Here is a 23,019-nt window from a genome sequence, read left to right as displayed (position 1 = left end):
GTCCAGTAAATATCAACCTGTGATTTACTGCCCAGGAGCAATAAAGGGTTTCGAAACAGCTGATACTGAGGCTGTCAAGGGCAGTTCAATGAGATAACACCACTTCTCTTTGGCTGCCTCCACAAGTTAAATCATCAGAACATTTGTGAGCAGTCGGAGATGCCTGGAACTGAACAAACTGTTTCTCTCAGCACTTGTTCCATATTGGCACAGCTCCATTGGCTCCAATGCAGTAATATTAATTTATAATGCTGTAAAAGGAGGCTTTGGGTGGATTTTTGTCCCAGGATTTGGGTAGGTCCCACACACAGACCTGCACCTCAGCCCGAGCTCTCTGGGGATTGATCTCCCATCCCACTTCTCTGCTGAGTTTGCTCTCAGTGTCACCCTCACCCTGCCAGGGACAGGACTGAGGGATGGCATTTTGAAAATATGCACCATTTCTTCTGATTCTGCAAAAATTCAAGCTATTTCCATCCTTCCTCAGAACTTTGTATGGATTTTATCTTGTTGTCATGGTAGAGGAATGGAACAATCCCATCGCTGGGACCTCCATGCCAGGCAGAAACGTGTCCAGACCACGCTGAGGATGCAGAAGCCTCTTTTGTAAAGCTGCAAAGAATCTGTAATAAATCATAGAAGACTAATTCTAGAGATAAAAATAAAACTCTTTATTTTCTTACAAAACTGCCTAGAAATACTCAGATAATGCACAAATTGCTTTATACATTGTAATGGGGGTACATTTACTTGTGTGAGCATAACAGAGGAGAACAAACAAATGAAAAACAAGAGACAGACCAACAAATAGTAAGAACTTGCATCAGTTCAGCATGTAAAAAAATAAATTCAGGGTTATAGAGATCTAAATCTGCACTTGAAACTGCAAAAGTGTAAAACTAGTGAGCAAACAGCCAAAACCCAGCATTGCATTGGGAAGTGACAATTTTAACCTTTACCACTAGAAACAGACCCCTTTGACGTGTTTAAGGTCCTTATCTCCTGTGAAATTGTGCTTTGAAGCATAATTTTATGTTACTAATGTAATGTAACTATCCTGTTAGGATAATCATCATTTCCAGTGGCAGAACCCATAGGATTCCAGTGGTTCCATTTCCGGATCAGGCCTTTTCATGCAGTGGAAGGCCACTGAGTTTTTACAATAGAAGTGGGATAAACTGGCTTGTGCAGGAGCTGGAGGGATGGAAATCCATGGGGAAGAGCAGAGGGTGTGCCAGGCACAGGACTGCAACTGTTCAAACCAAAGCAATAAATCCTGCCATGCGCATTTGTCCTTATTTCCCTCCTCCCAGGCAGTGAAGAATGCCAAGGAAATCCATTTCTTTAATTATCCCAATTTCCCAGCCTAGTTTTAGCCTTTTTCCAGACTCCAAACTCCCTTCTCATGGCACTGGTAATTTGATAAGAACTGAGGCAGTTTCCTTTCCCTCAAGCTGATTTCCCAAGCTCTCCCACTCCAAGCTGCCAAGGCCAGTTCAGCTGTGACTGGTCCCAAACTGGAGGCAGCTCTCCCCGAACTGGGCTGTTAAACAACCTCCCATCCATAACCCTCCAGGGCTCCTCATCCTGTAAATCCCTCAGCTGCACTAAATCCCTGGATTTCCACAGGTCTATGAAAGCATTTGACATTTTTCTTTCCTTTTAAGCACATTTTCCCAATAAAACACTCTGGGAGCTTTTCCTGGTGCTATTCCTGGCTCAGCAGTTGTGCAATCCTTCCCTGGTTACTGGAGCCTCCACAGCTTTGACTTCTCCAGTTCATGGTTCTCTCTTTTAAGAGGAAGCAGCAGCAGGGCTCTCCTTTACTTTTTGCAACCTGTATTGAACAAAACAAGGAATCTTTATAGTGATTATTTCAAAGCAAACAGCACGGAACAAACTTCAGTTAAAGGAGTGAATATTCAGATTATAATTGGGATTTTTTTTCCTGTGGTGCTGGGTGGCAAAAAAAATAACTGCCCCAATATTGAAATGCCCTTGATTTCTAATAGGAGGATTTAATTCTAGATCAGAGACTTGTTTTTTCAATTTAGGTTGTTGTACAAATAAGTTATTTGTTAGCTCATTTATATCGCCTTGTGAGAGAGAAAATCCTACACTCAAAAATGTGTAAATTGCAACACTGCCTGACTATTTACAAATAGATTTTCTTTATCCTTCTGCTTCAAATCAACTTTTGCTATCTGAACTCTGTAGTGAGCAGTTCCTTCACTAAGGCATCTTCTTTTTAATCTGCAAATTGATGCTCAAATTCAAATGCTCTTTTCTGGGAAATACCTTCTGGTAATGCAGTGGAGAAGTTCTAACAAGACACTGGCTGTTATTTTCAGTGGCTGTACTTGGATTTCCCCCTTTCTGACCTGCACCATGCACAGAAAGCATGGACATAAAATTAACTCCAGAGCCACGCGCTGTGTGAAATGCGGGAAATTTCCTGTTAAAATAACGAATCGGGATGGCTCTGGCGCTGTGAGAATGGAGACAAACACAAGTTGTTTTCTTCCATAAAAATCCCAAACCAGGTCCCAAAAAAAGCCTCCTGTGTTCAGGAGAGCCCTGTGCACAAACCTCATCGGTGGCGGAAGGCGATGGGCAGCGCCCGGCTGGGGATGAGGATTCCCGAGTGCAGCGTCTCCACCGGCTCGTGGTCCGTGGCCACAATCTGGTATTTACGGATCAGCTGCAATAAAAGATCCCCATTAGCGTGCTGGGCTCTGGATCTGATCAGCTGGAGGAGCAAAACCCCCCCAGAACCCCCTTTTTGGGTGTTTACCCAGCAGAGGGCCAGGTGCAGCTGCAGCTCTGCCACGCGGCGCCCGATGCACATCCTCTTCCCGATGCCGAAGGGGACGTGGGAGAAGGGGTGGATGGAGCCCCTCTGGAGCCAGCGCTCGGGCCTGAACTCAGCCCAGCCCCTGAAATAGTCCTCGCTGCAGCCCAGGGCATGGCTGTTTATCATCAGCACCGTCTGCAGCAAAGCAAGAGAGAGAAGAGCGTTAGAAATCAGCCCTGAGCTCCCGAGGGAGTCAGATCCGGCATGGAAAAATATAGTGCAGCAGCTTCCTCAGAAGAGGTCATGTAATTCCCAAAAACTTAATTGGAACATCGAAAAGGTCATTGTTTCCTCAGAGAATCACAGGAAAATTTGAAATATTTTGAAACAGCGCATCAAAATGTTGTCAGGCAAATTATTTCTGCCTAAATCCAACAGCAGCACAGGTAGGAGTGGGTTTGTGTTTATGGGAATCCTGGGGGTGAATTCCTCATTCCTTATCCTGGGCCTGGTACTTTTGCAAAGCCAATTTGAGACTGAAATATGAGCAGCTTCTGTGGTTTAAAGGGGAGTTAATAAATGGAAAAACATCCTAAAAAGCTGAATTAATTGCCTTACCCCTTTGGGCAGCACATAATTTCCCAGAACCATTTCTGTGTCAATGGTGCGAGAGGTGAAAGGCACTGATGGAGTCAATCTGCAGGAAAGAGAACAATGGGTTAAATTCCCAGCAATTTGCCTTCCTTTATCTCTCATATTTTACCTCAAACAGCAAAGTGAACAAAATCCTGTGTACTAGAAAATTCTTTCTCCCTATAGCACACACGCTGGTGAAAAGCTTGGTGATGGTTTTGCCAGTTTTTTGGGAATTTTACCTCATGGATTCTTTCAGACAGGCTTTTAAGTAAGGCATATTCCTCAGGCTCTCAGCACTTGGGCTCTTCTGAGCAGCCAGAACTCTCTGGATTTCCTGGAAAAGTTTCTGCTGGACGTGTGGATTGCGGGAAATGTTGTACAGAGCCCACAGCAAACTGTTGGCTGTCTGGAAGAAGGTGAAAAGAAAGGTTAAATCCTCCTTTTGTGGGGACAGAAGAAGGTGTCAAAACTTCAAAGCAACATTTGTGGCTGGTCACAGCTTTATGGAATTTTGACAGCCTAAGGGATTATGAGCAGTCCCCGTTGTCCTCCAGAATTAAAAATCCAGTGATTTCAGGTAAAAATTCCTCTGCACTTGGGCCACTGAGGCAGCTGCAGGATTAATTCACTTCCAGGCATGCTGGTGGTCAGGTTGTGGAAGGAAGGGGGGAGCTGGGAAGATTTTAAACCCTTGGGAAATCCGCTTTACCGTCTCCACCCCGGCGATCTGCAGCTCTGCGATGGCAGCGTAGAGCTCCTTCTTGGAGAGCTGTCCCCCCGAGTAGATGTCACACAGCAAATCCTCCTGGGGGCTGGCAGAGTGCTTCTGCAGCCGGCAGTCGATGGAGTGCTTGGCTGAGGAGGGAGGAGCAGCACAGGATTAATGGAAAATCGCTCAAAATCCCATAAAAATACCAGCAACCCCACGTCCCACATGCAGGGTTTTAAAGAAGTGCCGAGCTGTGCTCTATTTTCAAGCCGTGGGTAAATAGTGAGTGTATTTATACCGAATAAAGGATGGTATTTTCACTTTTAAAACAAAATATTCAGTCCCCAAAATCCCTTTTGAACAGAGGAGCTCCTGCAAGCTCTTGGGAATTCTGCTCTCTTAAATTAGGGGAGGAAATTGGTGATATGTTGAGGGAAATATTCAGCAACCAGGAACATGAGTGTGTAAAACTTATTACCTAGGGTTTTCAAAGGGGATCAAGGTGTTAAAAAATCAAAGGGACTTAGCACCCAGACCCCCTGAGGGGAAATGTAAACCTTGGGTTTACCGGGGGAAGGCACAAAGATGCCAAATTTCAACATGCTGGGGATTTTTTAAATAAAAATAAATAGATTTTGCTCATGAGTATCCCCACTTTTAAAACCAGTTCCTGTAAGGAATTATTCATTTTAAGTGGAGGTGTCAAACTGGTTTTTCTGAGCAAAACTGGTTTGAAGCATCTTTCCTAAAGCACATAAGCTAAGAAGCAATAAAATGAGTGCATGTGTGGCTGGCAGGACCAAAAGCCTTGAAGTATCCAGGACTCAAACACCAAGGGAAATATCTCAGTGTTACAACCTTCCAGAAGCTTTCTCAACCTTTAGTTATGCCTCTCACTGTTTAAATCAATGAAATTTAAAAATATTAAAAATACAAACTTAACTTCATATCTGGAGTTAGAGAAATTTTTGAGCTTTGAAGACCAACTCATTTTAAATAGTCAAAAAATGATGGCAAAAGCCAAACTGCACCTTATAATTTAAATTACTGCTGGTTTTAAGATTTACAACCATGTTCCAGGTTGTTCAGAAAACCTCTAATTTCTTTTTTTTAGCAAACATGGTTTTGTTGCATGCACAATTCTTGTTTCTCAAGAAAACAAGTCTTTGAGGGAAGTCCCTTTTCATTTATACCCTTGCCTTTAAAGAGATGACACATTTTAAATTTATTTTTATGACAGATTAAAGTGGTGCCATCACACTGCTGGTTGCCAGAATCCTGGGATTTCCCTGGGAATTGGATATTGCCCCACAACCTGGGTGTTAGTCGTGGGAATAGATCTGTGTTTAGGTGCAACAAATGTGTTTTAAACCGTGCTGAAGGCGGGGATTAACAGCAGCAAGTGTGAAAAAATCAGTTCCAGCAAGGAGAAAACAGAGATAAAGGGAAAGGAGATAAATTGGGTTTAAATAATGACCTGTTTTAAATATGTCATCCCAGGCTTTAGTGTGAGCTTGCCAGACTTTGGTGTTCAGCCTCTTGTGCAGCTCCACGGGGGTCACCATCATCATTCCAAAAGTGCCCATCATCTGTGGTGGGAAAGAGGGTGGGAAATCTCTCTTTAATCTCTTTAATCCACCTACTTGAAATCCCTGAACAAAACGAGGCTGGAAAGTTGGGGGCAATTTTCAAGAAGGCAAAATTCTGGTGGTTTTTCCATCCTGGACAGAGAGGATGGGTCTCAGTCCACTTAGGGGATATCCAGCTAAAAATTAGGGACAGCCAGGAGCTTCCTCAGCAGGGAACTCATCCTCTTTATTTTAGGCACCTGTTGAAAGTGGGACAAGCTACTTCTTGGCAGTGCCTCTCTCTCCCTTGACAACAGATGGAGGTAAAAACTGAGGCAGGGCTGGCTGGCTCTGTTTGATGACTAAAATTAGGCAGGTTCCTACCCCAGAGCCCCAAAGGCACGGCAGTTCTGCCTGCAGGACTGACTAACCCCAAATCCTGAGTGTTTGCATAATCCCCACAAAGGCAGCAGTCCCGCCCTGCAAACAGCAGGGTTGCACCACAGGTGCCTCAGTGGGGAGCAGAGTCACCCATCCAAGCTGAGAGCTCTCCTTCCAGGAGTGCCCTGATGGCCACACAGCATTTTTCCTGTCAGACTGAGGCATTTCATAAAGGAAGCAGAAGCCCAGGATCAGCTGGGCACTACAGGAGTCATTTGGGACACGTAGCACAGAAGCCTGAGCTGCTTTTTCCAGCTGCCTCCTTTAAACCAGCGCAGCAGGGCTAGAAAATCACCACGGCCCCAGGAGAGGCTCTTCCATACCGTTTTTACAGCCTTGATGAAGTTCAGACTTTCCTCTTCTACGTCCTGCTGCAGGAGGCCAAACCTCTTTCTGTACAGCACCAGACAGATACCTGTTGTTGGGCAATATTGTAATTAAATTATATAAACAAAAGGCGGCGTGGGATGCATCGTTTATTACCAAGGAATGGCTTGGATGAGCCTTTGAAAACGTCCCTTGACACAGACCTGTTAGAGCAGCACTTGTAAAACACCTCCTGCTCGTTGGCCTGGGCCCCATCGAGGGTTTCCAGCTAAGGGCCCTTACAGCAGTATTTCTGCACAAGTTAGGATTGCCACTGATCCCCACGAGCAGCAGATCTGGATATTTGGCATATATTTGGTGACTTTACTGAAGAGAACCGAGTGGCAGGAGAACAGGGCTTGAAGAGGCCGTCTACTCCAGCATTCCCTACTCCTTTCCACAGCCACAAACCACTTGCAAACACTGGCAGCATCCCACACTCACCACTTTCCTCCTCTTTCCACTTGCCTTTTTTTCCTCATTTTTTTTCAAGCTGTCACTTCCTATTTCTCCCTTTCCAAATGCACCATCACCACTGACAGTGGAAAAAAACCCCACTTTGAGGAGCTCAGTCCAGAGGCTGCTGAGATGAGCCAGCCAAGAGCAGCCAGGTCTGGCAGAGCTGGTTCAGTCACTACACCCAACCATCCCTTTTTTTGGGAATCACTGAGCCAGTTTCTGCCCTGTGTCATTCCTGGCACTTTCCTCAGTGTGCTCTGAAGGGTTTCTAAGGATGAGGCTCTGCCTTGGTAACTCATTCCAGTGCTTCTCAATCCCAATGTGAACATTGGAAATGGGATTTTCCAATCCCTGCCTACTGTGAACACTCTGTTATTGGAATAGTTCGTTGATCCTGCACTGCTGATAATTAACAAATATCATATGGACAAAGAAAGGCCGTGTGTTTTCTGATCCCACTCCAGATAAATGAACCAAAATCTCCCCGGTTTTTGGATTTATAAGTCACTGGAATGTTTGAATTTTTTACAAGCCATGCAGGTAGCTCAACAGAAGAGTTTCTATCTATGCTGATGAATTTTGCACTGACAGTCCCCTGGCTGCTCTGCAACTCTCTTTCTATGGTATTATAGCTGAGAGTTTGGAAATAATCAGCCAACACATTCATCCCTGATCATATTTTAGCTGAAATGCCCTGGCAGGTGCACTCCAGGCAAAAAACTACTCACTTTCAAATGACCATTTGTTGAATTCTGAGTAGATGTCTTCCATCTGTCCATTGTGGTCACAAATTTCATCTATTCTGTACATAAAGTCCTCCAGGACCTAAAGGGTGGAGAGAAGAGAGAGAAAAGAAGGGGATAAAATTACATCAACTAATAAAAATCCGGTGTAATTCAACATTTCAGCTGCCTTTTCAGCAGATAACAATCTTGCAGGAGAGGAATCCCTTTGTTCCCTGTTCTTTCAACAAGATTCAACTTCCCCCTCTGTGAACAAATGTTTGGATCTGACACAACTCTCGTGCTACCGGTGCTTCGATGAACTGAGCTTCCCTCCGCAGGGGTGGAATCCTTCACTCTGGGGCAGCACGGGGGTTTCACAACAGGGTTAATCTGTTTATCACAGATGCTCCTCAAACTCCCTGAGGAGCACAGAGGTTAAGGACAGACGTGTTCCCTGAGGGGAGGAGCAGAAGACTGAAGGGGTGAAGGCAAAAACTACCGACTGCAAGAAAAGCAGGGAAAAGCTGTTTGCAGGAGCCTGTACCCTTATGGAATAATCCTATTTTTCTGTGGAGACAGTCTCAGCTACAGGTTTCTGTGTGGTCTCAGACCTGGCAATCAGTTTGTGCTTGTTATTCCCTGAATGATCAGAGTCTGAACTCGTGGTTTTATCACTGTGGAGCAAATCAACATCGATCCAGATAAACCGGATCTGCTTTAATTCCCCATGCTGCCGGGGGAGCGGGGGGAGAGAAAGGATTTCTCAGAGCTCGGTACCTCATTGATCGCCGCATCCAGTTTCACAACTTCCCCGGGCTTCATTAATTTCTTCTGGAAGGCACTTCTTACCCTCTGCCAGTCCTTTCCTTCCCTGGGTTGAAACAACCACAGCGGGGTTGGGAAGCGAAAAGCTCAAAGAAAAACGAGAGCAGGAGAAAACCCCAAACCCGCTGCGTGTGCACCGCTGATGCTCCATCGCACCGACGGCACAAGCGGGGGATCCTCGGGGACGGGGGACGAGCCCCGGGGGCACGGCCACCCTCGGGAACGCAGCCCGAGCCCCCCGGTGCCCCCCGGAGCCGGGCTGGGAGCGGCCGCCGTCCGCAGCATCCCCCAGGCACCGGAACCCCCGCACCCGCACCCCAGGTCCTCCCGGTACCTCCCGGTACCTCCCCGGGGCCGGGATGCTGCGCCTGCCACTTACAAGATGAGCAGCCCGTAGCCCTCGTCGCGGTAGTCGCGATAGGCTTTCCAGGGCTTGATCTCGAGGCGCTGCGGGCAGGCGCCCTCGCGGCGGTACAGAGCCTCCAGCAGGCACGGCGCCGCGATGTGCACCGAGTCGAACGCGCCCAGCTTCATGCGAAAGATCTTCCCGAACCTCCGGTGGTACTGAGCCTGGGGAGCGGAAAAAACCCCGCGGTGAGTGCGGGGCGCTCCCCGCCGCAGCATCCTTATCCTCATCCCATCCTCATCCCATCCCATCGCATCCCATCGCATCCCATCGCATCCCATCGCATCCCCATCGCTCCGCCGCCTCACCAGCGTCTCGTGCTGCCTCTTGAGCCCCCCCTTCCAGAGCACGTCGGGCAGGCTGCCCATCAGCGGCCAGCTGGGCGGCCCGGGCAGCGTCTCCGCCGGCCGCAGGGCGCTCAGCGAGGACGCGGCGGCGGCGCGGCCGCAGGTGCGGGCGCGGAGCCGGCGGAGGAGGATGCTGCAGCCGCCCATGGCCACGGTGCCGGCCCCCGGCCGCGCATAGGTGCATTTATAGCAGCCCGAGGTGCTGGACTTTCATCCGCGCCAATGGCAGCCCTGAGTGGGGTGAGGTGGGGCGGCTGCCCCGGCCCTGCCCGCGGAGCCCGCGGGGCAGGCGGGTCATGAAAAGGTTCAGGCGAGGCACGAGAGGCACCGCGCCAGCGCCTCCGCCCGCTGGGAACCTGGGATGCGCGGATGGGACCCGCTGGGAGCCCGGGATGCGCGGCTCCGGTCCCCCGGAGGAAGGGACGCATCTCCGGCCACGCCGCACGCAGCGACACCGCTGCCCGCCTGGCGCTCGTGCGAGCGATCTCGTAGCTCTCTCTCGGTTTATTTTTCTTTTTTTCTTTTTTTTTTTTTTAACTCGTGTTTTTGAGTTCGAGCACCCGCATGAGCGTGCAGGGGCTGTGGTGTTCACTCTGCAGAGCACAGGTGGCAGAATAGTTCAGTTTTCCCGCAGCATTTGCACTTTAAAAGGACGGAATAAAAAAGTGCAGGGAGCTGAGGAACAACAAGCTGCGGGGTGGGAACTGCCCTTACCCTGTCTGGCTGAGTAACCAGGAAAGGGCAAGTGGGCATCATCGGAGAAGGCAAAATTCCCTTCACTATGAGTGTTGTTAGCCATTAAATCCTGACAAAAATGAGTTAATGCCAGTGTTTTAATCAGAAACTCCGCAGAAATACTCAGAGTTTGAGGCTAAGAGAAGGCAGGAGAGGAGCAAGAACAGGTAAAGGAACCACGAGGAGAGGAGAGGGAGAGGGAGAGGGAGAGGGCTGGATCCTGCTGCAAGACAGAGCTACCTGTAATCCAGAGGATTTTCAGGAAAGACAGCTTGGCTACCACGGGGATTTTTTTGATTTTCCTGCACCCCACACCACCTTTTCTCTTCTTTCCAAGCTGCCCTTGGGAAATCTAATCCCCTTTATGTGAGGGTTTGACAGAGGCAGAGTGTGCAGACAATGGGTGTGTAGGACAGAGCATGATCAGAAGATGGATTTGACACATAAAGGCACACGTCTCAAAGTCAAATTAGTAACAATACAAAGACCAAGGCAGCAGTGATCAGCAGAGAGAAAATGTACAAAAGAAAAGAAAATGTACAGTGCAGAATTTTTCTGTGAGTTTTGTACATCCTTCCCAATCCTGCCCCTCCATCCCAGCGATTTTCTGCAATGGGATCATACTCTGTGGGCCACGAGGTCAGAGCACTTCCCAGGCAGGCTTTAAAGTTTTAGCTGGTTCAAAGGTTTGCGTTTTTTGGGGGGAACACCACAAGCTGACATTCCTGTGATTTGTTTGCTTTGAAGCAGCGCTACTGAAACACATCTTGCTGTCCTTGGAGGCAGTTCAGGCTCCATTCAACGATAAGTTCTGAGAAACCAGACAGGAAGAGGCAATTTGTGCCCTCTGCCTATTTAAGGAGTGAAAATGAACTCATTTGAAAGGTCACAGCTTCGTGCCTGTGAAACGATGTCTTTGGAAGAGTCTGGAACAGGCAAGTCAAGACTAAACTGGGCACAGGTCAATTTTTCCATGTTCTTCACAGCTATGGGAAGGAAACCACCCTGTTAATATGAAATCTTCTCTCTCTGAAGCTGTTTTTAAATTACAGAATGGAAAAGGTTGTATTTAACTCCTGTGGCTGTGCTGTAAGTCCCTGGCAGGGAAACCGGGGTGTTGGGAGCTCGGCTGGGCCTGGAGCTGGGACAGCTAATGATTGCCTCAATTCCTGCTCAAGTGCAGCTCCAAGGGCATTTGCAGCCTTCCCTTCTTCCTTCCTTTCTAAGAGATCTTAAACCCAAGGCTATAATTTTAATTTGTGACCTTTAGAATGTATCAAGGGTTATCTCCAGAGTAAAGCAAGAGCAGTTCAGTGTTCTTGAGCTGAATTTTGGGTGTATCCCTCCACTGAGGCACCTGGAACAGCGAAGGTGTCACCACTGTCCCACAGATGCCCGTCTGCAAGACTTCCCAATATTTTCCAATGTAACAGCAAATGACAGCTATGAGTGAAAAATGAAAAACCCTTTTCACTCCTCCACTATGGCAAAGAAGATTTTAGGTCAAAGACCAGGAAATAGCTTCAGATCAAAACTAAAGAGCTGATCTTTCTATGCTTCTCTTATGCTTTTGGTTTGATTTCTGCTCTCTTGGATGTCAGGAGAGAATATTCCTTAAGAAACCATCTGCCAGTGGGATGCTTCCGTGGGAGACCTGCTGTGCAGGTACACACAGCTGGCTCACACCTTTTTCACCACTAAATATTCCCTCAGTACCTGAAGTCCAAGTTTTAGAGCTGCCTTCTGAGCTGAGGTAATGGCGACTTCTACCTTTTGGGAACAATTGTAACATATTCTTGGAACAAAGCTTGGGAATCTCATCAAACTCAGAGCTCCTCCCCTGGATTTAGGAGACTGAGGTGTGCGTGGGAAGCTCATTAAAACCAACATCTGAACTTCCGGATCAAAACCTTGGCGTTCATGCAAAGTAACCGGAGTGATTTTCATGTATTTCACTTCAAATACACCAAATATCACCAAAATAACTCCTCAGTGGGAAACAGCTTTAAATTGGTGGTGGATTTTCCTTCTTAATGCTGTGACTCCAGGAGGTTTGCTCTGTGACACCTCACACAGCTCCTGTCTCCTGACCTCTGCTCTGTCTCCTGGTTGGGAAAAGTTTTCCTTAAAATTCTTGTGAAGTCTCTGGGTTTTCTAAATTAATACAAAACACTGAAGGGCCACAGGAGAACGAGAAGATGACACAGGGAGAGTGTCTGTCACAGGAGGGTATTTCACAATGTGGGGAAGGCAAATTGATTGCAACTTGCAAACTCTGGTTGTTATTGAAGGCTTTGCTTGGGTTTGTTTATACACTTTTAATTCTGTGTCAATTCTTTTAATTCTCTTTCCAGATGAAGATCTTAGAGCTCTGTAAATATTGATGGGAAAGTACAGTAATTCCCACTCTGCAGAAGAGAAACTGAAATGGCTTTGAAAACTGAGATCTCCAAGTTATTCACATTCACTGGGAAATGAAAGCAAAAGAAACCTTTATTCTAGTTTTACTCAAATACTGGTTTTTACCTCTAAACTCCTCTTCTTATCTCACATTCTGGATGGTTACTCCCCTCCAAGATGACGGTAGCAGTGTGAAGATAAAGCTCTGCTGAGCAAACTGAGCCCAAGGTAATCCTGAGAGAGGGATCCAGAAAAACAGAGGGATGGATGAAAAGCTCAAATTCCACCAGCCAAGGAATCTTCCAGCTGGCTGTGACCTGTGTGGAGATGTCCACCTCAGCCATAAACATTGCAACACTCCACTACTGAAGGAGCCTCCAAAGAAGCACATAGCTCAAGAAAATGAAGAGGTTTCTTGACTTAAATCAAGCAAAGATTGCTTAAAAAAAAATAAACTTGGACCATCTTTTCTGTGAGTAAACATTTATTACCTGCTTTGGAAGAGCAAGCAATGCTTCACACACTCTGCATCCTCTAGAGAGGAGCTTGCAGGGGGACAATCAGGGAGAAAGTGATGAGAACAGACCAAGGAATCGAGGCCCAGGACAAGATGCTCTGACAGCCAGCTTGGAAATACTCAGGACTTGGCAGGTTTTGCATTTTTCCCTGAAGATTAGAATTACTCTCTGGGATGTTTCAGTTTCTGGTCTCTTTTAGCAGTATTGCTCTGCCTGAGCAGGGAAGGGAGGTGTGGGAGTGAAGGATTTGTGCAATAGTTACTGTCCCAGGCTGAATATTTCTCTTTGAATAGGAGTCTGGAAGGTTTTGCCACCTTCCTCTCAGAGCTGTGCAAGGAACATTTATTTAATTTAAAAAGCAGCATTTAGGAATCCCTGGAAGTGTCCCAGGCCAGGTTGGACGGGGCTTGGAGCACCCTGGGGCAGTGGAAGTTGTCCCTGCCCATGGTGGGGGGTGAAATAAGAGGATTTTTTGAGTCCCTTTCAACCAAAACCATCCTGTGATTCTGTGAGTATATAAAATCTTGGTGATTTTTGCCCATGCAAAAAATTCCTGGTTTAACTCTGCTTACAGAAAAACTGTGCTGAAGAGCAGTAATTTACATTATCCTTTATGTGCAATTAGATGTATTAACATATGTATTAACATGTATTAACACCCAAAGCAGCACTTGTGTGCTGACACTGAAAAATTCTGAATATTTTCAGTTGTAGTGGAATTACTGACTGTACAACATAAGTGACCAAAACCTGTTTGCCAACAGCAAGGGAAGAAACACAGGGGATGTTGAGCATCAACACTTGAAATTTAAAATAAAATTCTATATCTAAAATGAAGTTGAGAATCTGAAGGTTTTAATTGTTTTATGAGTGTCTAATTGCCTGTACAAATAGCTGTTGCCTGACTCCTTGGAGGAATTTGCTCCAGCTGGTTCTGCAAGCCCCTGAATCACACCCGAGCTGCTGCCATTTACCGGATTTGTGGATGAAGCCGCAGTGTTTGCTCAGATCGCTTCACTTTCGATCTGCTGGATGTGTTTGTGCTGAGGTAAAACTGACCTCAGACCAAGGCTTGGAAAGCAAATTCTTGTCACTTGCTCAGGGTTTGAGGGTTCTGTTTCAGCTGGATGCTGCTATCCAGTTTGTCAAAGAAAAGGCAGCAATAATGTTGGGCTTGGGCATTTGCTTGCATTTATCTCACAAAAAGAAACATTTCTTGTTCTTGTGCTGGCATGTTACAAAGTCTCCATTGTGTGAATGTAGTATTTCGTGTTATTTTTGCATTATACTGCGTTATCTTTCTAGAGTTTCACAGATATTAATGTCTGGTGTCTAAATTCCCCTGAAATTCCAAGCTGGTGCTCTGCTGAGGTCAGCGCCTGGAAGTGCTGCCAAGAAGTGAGGAACATGGTTTAGGAGGTGAAGTTGGTGACAGAACCCTGAGCCCCAGCTGCTGATTGTGCCATTCTTGGTGAATTTCTCCTGAATGACGCCCACCCAGCTCTGTCCCTGCACGTGTTCAGAGAGGAGGGGTGCTGGTTATTCATTTTATCGCCACCTTGCCCACGACTACTGTTTGCATTAATACCTGGTCTCTATATTTCTGAGAAACAGCGAATAAATAGGAGATTTTAGATGTTTTTACTATTAAAGAGAACTGCTCTTTCATCCCAGGGCAGAGGGAGGGTGGAACAACCCTGTCTGCGGCTCTGGAGTATTTTCTGCTGAAAGCTCTAATAAATATGTAGAAGATACCATGAATCCAGAAGCACTTCTGTCAAACCCCAAAGAGATGAGTTTGGACTTTAACCGTGGATTGCTGTGAGCTGAGTGCATTTGGCTTCCATTGCCTCCCTCAGAGCCATAAGAAATAGCCAAGCTCTGCCTGCCTTTGCCATTAGTCAGGCAAGAGGCACTTGGGCTGTGCTTGGCTGAACTCAGTCCCCTCTGGGCCACATCCTGGTTCCTGCTTTTGCAGGGATTAAAGCTGGTTCATCAGATAAAATGCCTGAAATCCTGCCCTGGATTTCAGCTCAGCCCTCTCCTGGGAAGGGTTTGGTTTCAGGTCTCCGAGTGCTGAGTGCGACGCTGCCCTTGGGAAAATGCTTTATGTGTTTATGGCTCTGGTTGGTGAAGCAGCAAAGGAGCATTTCTGGTGTGTCTCTGAGGAAAAGCTTCTTCCAGGCTCTGTTGTGCTTCTGCCAACACTTCCCCCATCCAAAGGAAAAAAAAAGGACAGATAAAAGAGGAAAAAGATATTTGTACAGATGAAAAAACGCTGAGTAACACCACAGACGGGACACATTAATGACAGACCCCTGAGAGCCTTCAGATTCAGCGGCAGATAAATCTGTGGTGCTTTCACATGAAAGAATCCAGCAGGGTGATGGTTGTGCAGGGAACACTGCTCCTCCTTAGGTGCCTTTTTCAAGGAATACAAACTGATTTTTGAAACTGGTGCTGCTCTTAGAAAGGAAGTTATTTCTACCTGCATGGGTGTGACTGCAGACCTAATTTCAGGCAGTTTGGGAGCAGTTTTCATTGAAGATGAAGCACAAAAGTTAAAAAAAGGCAAGAATGATGCTGCAGCTTCAGGTCCCATAGAGAGATTTCCACAAAAAGTTCCTGGAAAACAGAGATGTTCCACCACTAGAAATATTTCTTGAACAAGGTGAACTGTGCAGGGAGAGAAATATAGAGATAATATTTTGGACTCTGGAATATTCCCTGTCGATACTGAGAAGCCAAGTCCTCGTGAGGAAGGGCAGGGTAGCAGAGACAGATTTTCCTTTTTATTTGGAATTAAACCAGCACAAGGCAGCAGCTGCTCTGCTGGGAGAGAACGATGGGGTTGTAAAACACTGTGTGTGCTCTGCTGTTCACACAGGTGGAGTAAAGCTCTTCGAATGTGCTCAGCCACAGGGATTTCCCAGCAGAAGGGAATCTCCAGCTCCCACCTGAGGCACAAAGAGCAGCAGGAACTCCCCTGGGCTCCTCGTGGCCGGCGGACACTGCAGAACCTCTGCCAAGCACCACGGGCAGGGCAGGGAGAACTTTCCCTCACCAGGGATAAAGTTTATTGGGATGCCCTGCAGAAAGAACCTAATGAAATTTAATAACTAATGTTGGATATGTGAACGTAGAAGAGGCTGGAATGGGGAAATGGTGAGGTTGCTTTTGACTAAGAGGGGATATTTTGAAAGAATGAGGGTAGAGATGTGAGAAAATCTGCCTTCCTTCCCTCAGATTACAAAAGAATAAAACATTTCTGATTGGGGGATTTGACATACAAATAATTAGGAGCTGTCTCATTAAGATCTTTTTTTGAAAAGATGAACACCCTTAGAGAAGGATTTTTTTTCTTCAGCCTCCATCCCCCCTCCATTGCTGGTACAAGAAGGGCAGAGACAAGGACCTGCATTCCACAATAAATCCCATTGCTGAATATTGGGAATGTCATGCTCCTGCTATCCCTGTGCCTACATATGGAAGCTGCACTCCTTTAATACAATGGCACAATTAAAATAGTGCATTTTGCTCCAGGTGACCTCCTTCATCCAGGCTAAACCTGGATAAACCAACCCCTTCACCCCCATTAAGTTCTCCCCATTTCCAGTGCACCTTGAATTCACAACCCTGTTGATGTGTGGGTGTTTCAAGATCACCAAAGCCTGAGAAAGGTCTGTGGAACTTCAGGGAAAGGGGAGAAGAATTTGGGTCCTCCAAAGGACTCACTGAGGCAGCAGAAGCAAGGGAATGCTCTTCCCCACTGAGCTGGATTGCGAAAGGCTGGAGCAGGGAAGGAGAAAATGTGCAAAGAACCACAGAGGAGATGTGAGATGCAGGGCAGGGCATGGACGGGATCCCAGCAGGGTGAAGCCAACCACAGCAACAACAACAACAACAGGGACCAGAGCAAGAAGGAGCAAGTCCTTTATGCAACTGGGAGAGAAATGAGGGCACCGGGTTCACTGGGTTTCTCTTACTCCACGCTGGCTGTTTGCACTCGTGCGCTGTTTTCACTTTTATTTACATAAGAAAGGTCTGCAGTGAGTTGCTCCTGGCAATGCTCATCCCACAGAGTTTGCCCGAGCATGTGGGAGAAAAAGATTTCTTTTCAAAGCCTTCGAGTCATCAAATTCTTGTGAAATCCACCTCTTTTCTCTTGAAGGAAATTGCACTGGCTCCAAGCTAATGTGTATTATCCAGTTAATCCAGCCAGGGAAATAACCACGGCTTAGACTATGTCCTTGCCTAGAGGGATCCTCCAGGAGAGGGAAGAGCTGGCTTAGGGAAGAGCAGCAGAATGGCCAGAGAGATGAGAGTTTGTTTTCTGAGGAAAAGAGAGGTTTAGAGCTAGGATTATGATTTCATATAAATTATTAATAACGTGGTTCTCTGGGGAGAAATTTGGTGATTAACTTCTTCTTTCAGTGGGAAACAAGGCATGGTGATGATGCACCAAGATAAAATGTAACACTCAGCCTGAGGGTCATCCAAAATATCTTCTACTGTTCCATTTTTCTACTGGTTTGGAACAGGAGTTTTGAAATGAGCAGTCGTTTGGAACAGAAAAAAAAGCCCAACATCATTTTAATTCAGGCAATATTATAGAATTAAGTATCCCATCCTACTCCATCCCGTTCCCATCCTACTCCATCCCATTCCCATCCCATTCCATTATCCCATCCCATGTATCCCATGTATCCCATGTACCCCATCCCATTCTATTATTCCATCCCATCCCATCCCATTATCCCATCCCATCCCATTATCCCATCCCATCTCATCCCATTATCCCATCCCATCCCATGGATCCCATCCCATCCCATCCCATCCCATGGATCCCACCCCATCCCATCCCATCCCATCCCATCCCATCCCATCCCATCCCATCCCATCCCATCCCACCCCATCCCATCCCACCCCACCCCATCCCACCCCATCCCATCCCATCCCACCCCACCCCATCCCATCCCATCCCATCCCATCCCATCCCATCCCATCCCATCCCACCCCATCCCATCCCACCCCATCCCATCCCATCCCATCCCATCCCATCCCATCCCATCCCATCCCACCCCATCCCATCCCATTATCCCATCCCATCCCATCCCATTATCCCATCCCATCCCATCCCATTATCCCATCCCATCCCATTATCCCATCCCATCTCATCCCATTATCCCATCCCATCCCATGGATCCCACCCCATCCCATCTCATCCCATCCCATCCCATCCCATCCCATGGATCCCATCCCACCCCATCCCATCCCATCCCATCCCATCCCATCCCATCCCACCCCATCCCACCCCACCCCATCCCATCCCATCCCACCCCATCCCACCCCATCCCATCTCATCCCATTATCCCATCCCATCCCATGGATCCCATCCCATCCCATCCCATTCCCGTCTCATGGCGCCCCCTGGCGGCCCCACCGCCCAGAAGCGGCCGCACCTCTCACCGGGCTGTACCAAGCGCCGCAGGGGTGGCTTCATCTTCATTCCGTGCTCCGAGGCCTCTCGGGGCATCCCGCCGAGCTAAGAGCGATGAAAAGAGAGAAAATCCCCGATTCGAGCAGATCTGTGACCTCTTCCTGAACTTTTTCCTTGTCTTCTTTCTATTTCCCCTGTCCGCTGCTCCTCCTCTGCGCGGAGGGCGGATGGTTCAGCCCGACGGTGACAACATGGCCGCCACCATGAAGAAGGCGGTGAGTGGGGACGGGAGCGGTGCGGTTTGGTTCCTTTTCCGCAGGGATCGATCCCCTCCGAGGAGGTTTCAGCTCCTCCGCTGTGTCCCGGGCCGCTGTGTCCCGCCGCCTCCCGCCCCAGAGGCGCCTCCTGGGCTCCCGCAGGCCCGGAACGCGGCTGGTCCGTGCCCGTGGGCAGGGCCGGGGCTGGCCGTGCTCAGAGTGCCGCGGTCGCTGCTCGGGAGTTGAGGGCGCTGGGATCGGGGTCTGTCCGCCGCGCTTGTCCTGCGGGGCTGGTGGCCTTGCCGAGTCTCTGCTGGTGCGGCTCGCTGTAAACGAGGGCTGGGTCAAGCTGCATGTGAGGAAAAATTTATTCGAGAGGGTGGCTAATCACGGAATCATCATCATGGTTTGCGTTGGAAAGAGTCTTAAAGATCACCCCATTCCTCCCCTGCCATGGGCAGGGACACCTCCCACTGTCCCAGGCTGCTCCAAGCCCCAATGTCCAGCCTGGCCTTGGGCACTGCCAGGGATCCAGGGGCAGCCCCAGCTGCTCTGGGCACCCTGTGCCAGGGCCTCCCCACCCTCCCAGGGAGGAATTCCTGCCCAATATCCCATCTAAACCTCCTCTCTGGCAGTAGGAAGCCATTCCCCCTTGTCAATAGTCTCTCTCCAGAGAAAACTTGGAGCAGGGTGCCCAGTTCAGCCACCAGTATCAAGGAAACCTTTGACTTTAGGATGCTATGGATGGCCAATGTTTTAATTGGATGTTACCCAGCTAAATATGGGTATTTCTGATATCCTTGAAGAGGCACTTCAAGCAATCAGGTGCATAAGCAGAATGTAGTGGCTGTCAGCCTGATTTCCAGACACTTTGTAGGAGTAGCTTTGCAGTGAGACTCAGGTTAACGTAAGTACTGTAATCATCCATCCTTTTGACCTCTCCTCCTCGCAGGCTGCAGAAGATGTCAATGTCACCTTTGAAGATCAACAGAAAATTAACAAATTTGCAAGGAATACCAGCAGGATCACAGAGCTGAAAGAAGAAATAGAAGTGAAAAAGGTATATTTGCTTCATATCTCATTAACTTTTTATTGGCCTGAATTAATTTTCAGCTGGCACACAGAAAATAGGGGCAGCGAGTTACTATGAGTGTAAGTAATGCTTGGGTTCTGATATGAGGCTTCTGATCCTTTGGAAATAGAGAATGGTAAAAGCATATCAGAGATTGGTGACATTTAAATCTGCTGTATTGCCTTTGCCTGGACAGTTAATTATTCTGTTAATGACAGATAATGAGTGCTGACTAGGAGTCTCTACTGGATTGAATTGCTGAATTCCAGCTCTGAAACTGGTCTCTTGGATATCCTGGTGGTGGGTGGGATTTGTTCCCCAAATCCAAACTCCCTGAGTTCCTTATCCAGCTGTGACAAGAGTGTCCAGTGAAATGCTTTACAAAGGGAGCCTCTTTCTTGTGTCTTGGCAAACAGAAACAGCTTCAGAATTTGGAAGATGCCTGTGATGACATCATGCTGCTGGATGATGATGATTCCCACCTGATTCCCTACCAGATTGGAGATGTCTTCATCAGTCATTCCCTGGAGGAGACGCAGGAGATGCTGGAGGAGGCAAAGGTTTGTCTGGAGCCTCTGGACGGCGCTGTCTGTGTGCTGGGCACTGGGATGGGATGATCTGTTCAGCCTTTGGAGCTTTCACAGTCTAAAATTGATGTTGGATTTAGGATTTGAGTCACTCCAGCGTCACTCCAGGCTTTGTTTGGCCCAGCAATAAATCCTGCAGCCAGACCTGGGAATAAGTTGGAAAAGGGGCACCTCTTTGTTGGTTCCCTGTTGCTGACAAACCTGGCTCAGTTTGTTGTACAGAACTGGTTGATTTTTATTTAATTTCTTTTTCAGAGGAGTTTACAAGAGGAAATCGAAGCTTTGGAATCCCGAGTGGAATCGATCCAGAGGGTGTTGTCTGACCTCAAAGTTCAGCTCTATGCAAAGTTTGGAAATAACATAAATCTGGAGGCTGAGGACAGTTAGAGCTTTTCTAAACACAACACCCAACCTTTCCTTAGGTTATTAAATGTTTTGACAACATTGCTGCAATTACATTTGAGAAAAGAAAATCCATCCCTTTCTTTTTGTTGGTTTGTGTTTTTTTTTTACTTTCCTGTAAAATTCTGTATATTTAATAAGAACCTCCTTATTTTGGTTATTGCAGTTATTTATTTGTTCAGGAAAGCATTGGCTTCACATTGTTGGTAAAGCCTCAAGTTCGGAATACTTGCATTGTTTGTTAAAGTAATAAAGTCAGGCATGAATTGGAGTTTCCTGGGTCTTGTTTTCCACGCATGAAAAGGTTTAAATGTCAAACCAGTGGAAACAGGGAATTTTGGAGTGGCTGTTGTAGAAAAGCTGTGTGGTATAGGGGACATGATTAGGCAGTGGTGCTGTTCAGGTGTTTCTAAGAGCCCTCCTGGAGCTCCTAAATGTGTTTCACCCTTAGCTCACGTGTCAGGAATTTTCCAGAGGACAAAGAAGGGCTCTTTAAAGCTCTTTTTGGTAGTGAAGAAAATCTTCTGGAGCCCCCATACTCAGTCATTTACTGCTTTTTATTTGGGAATCCCAAAAGATGCTTCAAGTCACAGTGGTGAGTCATAATTTCTAATTTTCCTGAGCAGTTTCTAAATCCATATTTATGTAGCAAATTGATGTCAGAGTTGTTCATAGGTTGTGTCGCTGTGTGAGCATCAATCCTTAATCTGTGCCTCCATCACCAGGAGGAGTTGAATATAATTTTTAAATGTCTTAATTGGCTTAATTTGTCTTCATAACCAAAGAAATTACGAAAGGGGTATTTTTTTCCAGGTGAAAACTGCTGGAGTTTGACCCATAACGAGGAGCACCCAGCAGATGGCATCCAAGGTCTGGGAATCCAGCCCTGGGAGCGGGGCCCTGAGGGGACACAGGGGTTTCCCTTCCCCCGGTCAGCCCCGTTCCCCGTTGGTTTTTTGTGTTTCCCAGCGCGGGCAGGGACCCTCGGTCCGGTGATTGTGAGAGTTCCTCGTGTTATCAACATACATTGTAATATTGGCTTCTCGCAAGTATAAAGGCAGATATTATATAATGTTAGAAATGCTTTTTGCTGTGTGGATGCAGTTTTCTCTCTTAACAAGGATATTAGCAAGTGTGAGCAAGTAAGAGAACCTCCAAGCGAACAGAGGATGAGGCCCGAGAAGCTGCTGACCAACGCTTTGTCCAGGGAACAAAAGGGCCCAAAGGCTGCTCCGCCCGGAGAGCGGGCGGCCAGGAGAGCCCAGAGCCGCTATCACCGCTCTGCCCGGGGGGCAAAGAGGCCCAAAGCTGCAATCAGCCCTGACTGTGGGGAATTAAGAGATCCACCCCACCATCGACTCTTACCTAGCGGGCCCAACCCCAAGAATCAAAAGAAATAAAACCACAAGGCAGAAGACTACGCATGCTCTAAAAAGGCGGAACCAAGGAGTGGCCATGCAGAACAGCTCCGGGAAAAGTTTGAATATGAATAGAGAACAGACAGTAAAAATGGTATAAAAAGGACTCACCTCGGGCATCAGGTGTGCTCTTGGCAGAGCGCCAAGGCACCCGGCCGTTATCCCTTTGCTTTATTTTATGTGTCTCTTATTGTCTTTCTATTAAACCCTTCAAATTCTCACAGGAGAGTGAACCTCCTTTTTCACAATTACCAATTTCCTCCCTTTGTGGGAGCCCATCCAAAAGTCATGCAAGAGGAAACTTAGAGGTCACTAAAGTAATTAGGATTGTTAAAACTCAGAGAAGCAAAAAGGTCAAAATGAGGAGGATGGGTTACTTCATCTTCTTTGGGACCACTGGCCCAATTCAAGACCACCGACTCCATTCAGAACACACACTGTGCATGCTTAATGACATTTAAGCTCATTTCCATATGAAGCAGAGAATGGGAGGTGTTAATGTTATGAATATACATTTGTATTTTGGATATTCATAATATTTGGAAATAAAAGGTATCGTGTTTGCTTGGATCGAGGCCCTGCATCTTAGGGAGCTATCCCACGCAGTGCCCGGTGCCAAATAAAACATGCACTTTCTAACTTTAAACTGTTAGAGAGTTTTTGTCCGTCTCAGTTGGATATCGATATTAGATCGATCTTCATATTTTGGTAGATCAAAACTGGGGAGTTTTGAGCAAAAAAGAGAGTTTGGGCCCAAAAAGGGCGAGTTTGGCCCCCGAATATGTGAGGTTTGAGCAAAAAAAAAAGGAGTTTGGAGAGAGGAAAGGAAAGTTTGGGTTGGAAAAGTGGAATTTGCAGCCTAAAAGGGGAATTTGGAGCCCAAAAAAGTGGAATTTGGACCCGCAAAAGGGGCA

The 23,019-nt window shown here is 47.1% G+C and overlaps 2 protein-coding genes and 1 long non-coding RNA gene across 3 annotated transcripts; 2 read left to right on the top strand and 1 right to left on the bottom strand.

The window, feature by feature from the left end:
- Positions 1-647: 647 nt before the first annotated feature.
- On the bottom strand, positions 648-9,423 carry LOC125334945 (1,25-dihydroxyvitamin D(3) 24-hydroxylase, mitochondrial). Its single transcript, XM_048322183.1, has 12 exons — positions 9,238-9,423; positions 8,903-9,093; positions 8,476-8,569; positions 7,702-7,798; positions 6,472-6,563; positions 5,617-5,728; positions 4,140-4,285; positions 3,670-3,836; positions 3,413-3,491; positions 2,795-2,989; positions 2,590-2,701; positions 648-1,837 (listed from the first exon to the last, which is right to left on the bottom strand). Exons 1-11 carry the CDS (start codon positions 9,421-9,423, stop codon positions 2,591-2,593), a joined length of 1,470 nt encoding a protein of 489 aa, XP_048178140.1. The 3' UTR covers positions 648-1,837; position 2,590.
- Positions 9,033-14,683, top strand: LOC125334946. Its single transcript, XR_007207286.1, has 2 exons — positions 9,033-9,117; positions 12,366-14,683. It is a non-coding gene; the product is annotated as an uncharacterized LOC125334946 (long non-coding RNA).
- Positions 14,684-18,538: 3,855 nt separating this feature from the next.
- On the top strand, positions 18,539-20,958 carry PFDN4 (prefoldin subunit 4). The gene is made up of 4 exons (XM_048322185.1): positions 18,539-18,644; positions 19,579-19,686; positions 20,115-20,258; positions 20,541-20,958. Exons 1-4 carry the CDS (start codon positions 18,597-18,599, stop codon positions 20,670-20,672), a joined length of 432 nt encoding a protein of 143 aa, XP_048178142.1. The 5' UTR covers positions 18,539-18,596; the 3' UTR covers positions 20,673-20,958.
- Positions 20,959-23,019: the final 2,061 nt, after the last annotated feature.

Source organism: Corvus hawaiiensis, chromosome 17 (assembly GCF_020740725.1).
Source record: "Corvus hawaiiensis isolate bCorHaw1 chromosome 17, bCorHaw1.pri.cur, whole genome shotgun sequence".
NCBI classification, from domain to species: domain Eukaryota; kingdom Metazoa; phylum Chordata; class Aves; order Passeriformes; family Corvidae; genus Corvus; species Corvus hawaiiensis.
This window is presented reverse-complemented; position numbering and strand designations above follow the sequence as displayed.

Excerpts from the sequence above, each read along its gene's own strand:
- PFDN4 (XM_048322185.1), top strand. The coding sequence starts at position 18,597 with ATGGTTCAGCCCGACGGTGACAACATGGCCGCCACCATGAAGAAGGCG. Across the intron at positions 18,645-19,578 it reads CCGCCACCATGAAGAAGGCG|GCTGCAGAAGATGTCAATGT; the intron begins GTGAGTGGGGAC and ends TCCTCCTCGCAG. Across the intron at positions 19,687-20,114 it reads AAGAAATAGAAGTGAAAAAG|AAACAGCTTCAGAATTTGGA; the intron begins GTATATTTGCTT and ends CTTGGCAAACAG.
- LOC125334945 (XM_048322183.1), bottom strand. The coding sequence starts at position 9,423 with ATGGGCGGCTGCAGCATCCTCCTCCGCCGGCTCCGCGCCCGCACCTGC. Across the intron at positions 4,286-5,616 it reads GGATGACATATTTAAAACAG|CCAAGCACTCCATCGACTGC; the intron begins GTCATTATTTAA and ends CTCCCTCCTCAG. Across the intron at positions 3,492-3,669 it reads TGTCTGAAAGAATCCATGAG|ATTGACTCCATCAGTGCCTT; the intron begins GTAAAATTCCCA and ends TCTTTCCTGCAG.